Source organism: Diplotaxodon limnothrissa, linkage group LG2 (assembly GCF_057381915.1).
Source record: "Diplotaxodon limnothrissa isolate DT_005_m linkage group LG2, D_limnothrissa_male_GT1.1, whole genome shotgun sequence".
Taxonomy (NCBI): Eukaryota; Metazoa; Chordata; class Actinopteri; order Cichliformes; family Cichlidae; genus Diplotaxodon; species Diplotaxodon limnothrissa.
This window is the reverse complement of record NC_140597.1, coordinates 36,662,729-36,666,002: the sequence shown is the minus strand read 5'-3', so window position 1 is coordinate 36,666,002 and position 3,274 is coordinate 36,662,729. Positions and strand designations below refer to the sequence as shown.

General features: G+C 46.1%; 1 protein-coding gene across 1 annotated transcript; it reads right to left on the bottom strand.

The window, feature by feature from the left end:
• Positions 1-228: 228 nt before the first annotated feature.
• zic3 (zic family member 3 heterotaxy 1 (odd-paired homolog, Drosophila)) lies at positions 229-2,949 on the bottom strand. The gene is made up of 3 exons (XM_085372826.1): positions 1,959-2,949; positions 1,035-1,198; positions 229-453 (listed from the first exon to the last, which is right to left on the bottom strand). Exons 1-3 carry the CDS (start codon positions 2,947-2,949, stop codon positions 271-273), a joined length of 1,338 nt encoding a protein of 445 aa, XP_085228952.1. The 3' UTR covers positions 229-270.
• Between the last annotated feature and the right edge of the window lie 325 nt (positions 2,950-3,274).

Here is a 3,274-nt window from a genome sequence, read left to right as displayed (position 1 = left end):
TATTTGATTTCCTCAAAACTGCGGAATAAAAGTCAAATTTCGTGATCCTGAGAACGGACGTGGCCTGCTTGGTGCTGGCTTTTGCTCTCATCTCCTGCTGTTGTTCTTGTTCCAATCCCATTCGCGTGTGTTTGCGTGTGTATCTGATGATGATGTGTGCGTGTATGTGTGTGTGTATGTGTGTGGAGTGAAAATGAATAGTTTTTTTTAATGTTTTTTTTCCTGCTCATCCTCTTGGTCCACATTGAGAGGGAATTTGTTCTTCTGACTTCAAACGTACCATTCATTAAAGTTGGGTGCCAGTCCTTCGCTGTGACCAGACGTGTTTTGTACGGCTGACGGCGGCGTTTTTGTCGGGTCCTCAGTGCTGGCTGAGACCAGGACTGGCGGTGTGGACGACTCGTATCCGGAGCTTGCTGCTGGAGACGATTCAGATCCTTGAGACTCATGAACCTGCAAAACATGGGGACACGAGCACTGAGTTACTGAGGCAGTCATTGTAAACGGTGACCTTTAAGTGTCTTTATGGAAGGAGGCTGAACTTAAATGCGGATTAGCTCTGAGTTTTATGGGGCAACTGTAATGGTAAACAGGCGAGCTTCTGGACTGCATAGAAATATCCGCATCAACACACTGTTAAAGTTTATATAAAAATAGGTTTTCTCAAAGTACTAGATGGTTAAAATATATTTAAAAAAAATTGCTTATTGCTAGCGGATATTTATAGAAGACGGCTATTTTAAAGAAAAATACAAATCAAAATCCATCATCAGAGAACAACAACAAAGGGGGAGTTTTTTTTTAAAACTATTAATCGTTTAATCTTTTAGCTATTTAAAATCAAGAGCCGCTAACACACTAATTGTGATTGCACACCATTTTTGTACCTTTTTTTGCAGTGTGACTGGGCTAGCCTATAACATCTTAAAAAAAAAGCCTAAAGTTGTGATGGTCTCTGTCTGTGGTAAAGGAGGTGGAGTGGCGTGTGTGTGAGTGTGTTAATGTGTTTAAGGAGTAATGAAGACGTTAATTACCTTCATGTGTTTCCTGAGAGAGCTAGGGTGTGTGTATGACTTGTCGCACACTTTGCAGATGTATGGCTTGTCTGATGTGTGCACATGCATGTGCTTTTTCCTGTCGCTGCTGTTGGCGAAGCGTCTGTCACAGCCATCAAATTCACACTTAAACGGCTTCTCACCTGGAGGATTAAATAAACATCGTGAATTACCCCTCAATGGCCCGCACAAACAAACCCCCATTGTAACACCGACTGTAAATCCGAAGACACAAGATGTAAATTGTCTGCAGCCTATTATATAACAGAGTAACCTACATTCTCGGGGCGACATGGATACTGCTCCACTACTACACACTGCTCTGTCAGGCTTTATTTATTCAAGAGGCCTGCTCCTTCATGCTACTACTGGCCTCCTCAGTGCGTGTGCTCTTGTATAGTAAATACTGAATCAACAGGGCATTCTGTACCGTGCACTGACTGAACTAGAGCGACAATTATGAACGCAGCCAGAAATTGCTTACTTGTAATGTGTTCAAAAAGCACACGAGCCCCGTGTCTGCCCTAAGCACCAATACAGCAAATGCACCGAAAGTTTGGCGTAAAGTAAATGAAGTATCTTTTGGACTGGCACAAAACTTCTCAGGACAAAAGCTGCAAGAATTAACGAGGCTGAACACTACAGCAAAGTTGCAGAGCAATGTGGTTTATACTCTACTGTGGAAACATTATCCAATCTGTATATTTTCATATAATTTCGAAAAAAGGAAACTGGGAGCTTATCGCCATTAGAAAAGTTGGTCCAATTTCTGAAAAGGACCTCGTAAACAATAACACAACAACATGCACGTTTATATCTGGAACACTGAAGCATGGGGTCTATTTAAAAATAGGCTCTCTTTCTATATTTTTTACATGATGCTAAGATGCTGTTGGTGCCTACCTGTATGTGTTCTTTTGTGTATTTTCAGGTTTTCCGATCTGGCGAATATTTTCCCGCATCCGGGGAACGGGCATGGGAACGGTTTCTCGCCCGTGTGCACACGGATGTGATTGACGAGTTTGTACTTGGCCTTAAAAGATTTCCCTTCTCTCGGGCAGTCCTCCCAGTAGCAGACGTGGTTGCTCTGCTCGGGGCCGCCGACGTGCTCCATGGACACATGAGTGACCATCTCGTGCATGGTGCTGAAAGTCCTGTCGCAAGTCTTTTTGGGTCTGTTCATCTGGTTCTCGTCTATCCATTTGCATGATAATTCTTGCTTGATCGGTTGCCTCATGTATCTAAAGAAGGCTCCCGGACCGTGGTGTGTCGGCACATTCATCCCCATATTCATGTTGATGGGGTGGTTGTAGTTGTGGAGCTGAGCCCCGTAGTGGTCTGTCCGAGGGCTCGCTACAGGACGATACGGATCAGGTCTGCCGAAAATGTCCCCGCGCAAGCCAAGATGCATTTGGCTGTTAACAACATGTCCACTGGATGAAGTGTGGCTCACTCCCTGGTCATGAAGTCCTGGAAACAACAAATGTCCTGGGTTATCGGTGATCCCGGGCGGCCCGTGGAGGCTCCCCGCCGAAGCTGCAAAGATCCCATGCTGGGTGCTCGGAGCTGTGGACTCTCCAACGCTCCGGTTCCGGAAGAGAAAGTCTCGTGTTGAATTGAAAGCTCCCCCGCCGTACGAGCCCACCTGCCCGCCGTGAGAGTGTCCCAGTGCAGCTGCATATCCACTGGCTTGCGGTGTGAAAGCTGATGTCTGGCTGGAAGCGATATCGTGAGCCACGGGGCTGATTTTAAAAGCAGCGGAGTGGGAGGAATCACTGAAGGGATTCAGTCCCAGACTAGGGTCTCTGTTCCCGATTTCGTGGTGCCGCGGCGTCCCGAAGCCCCCCACTCCTAACGATGCAAACTGCGGACCGCTATCAAGAAGCATAGTCATGAGCTTGAAGCAAACTCAGGAGCTGGGAAGAAAAAAACTGAAAATAAAATTAAAATCCAGTTTAGCGGAGCGCGCAAGCTGCACACTGCGTCGAGATGTACCACGTTGCGCGGAAAAATCCAAAAACAACAAAAACAAACCAAGCCAAAATGGGGAAAAATCCTATGCAAAGAGTTGGGAGAAAAAACTCCCGTTGACTGCAATCCGTGAGAAAGAGGATCAAACTTCCCCCCCTTACCAGGCGGATGATGTCCTTGGACTGATAAAGTCAATCACTCACTCCCAGAACATAAATGAACTCGGGAGGCAGTGCTACGACGGCCAA

What these genes read in the sequence shown, in the direction of transcription:
- zic3 (XM_085372826.1), bottom strand. Translation starts at nt 2,949, where the DNA reads ATGACTATGCTTCTTGATAGCGGTCCGCAGTTTGCATCGTTAGGAGTG. An exon ending in ACACAAAAGAACACATACAG is followed by an intron (nt 1,199 to 1,958) that starts GTAGGCACCAAC and finishes TTAATCCTCCAG; the next exon opens with GTGAGAAGCCGTTTAAGTGT. An exon ending in CTCTCAGGAAACACATGAAG is followed by an intron (nt 454 to 1,034) that starts GTAATTAACGTC and finishes CATGTTTTGCAG; the next exon opens with GTTCATGAGTCTCAAGGATC.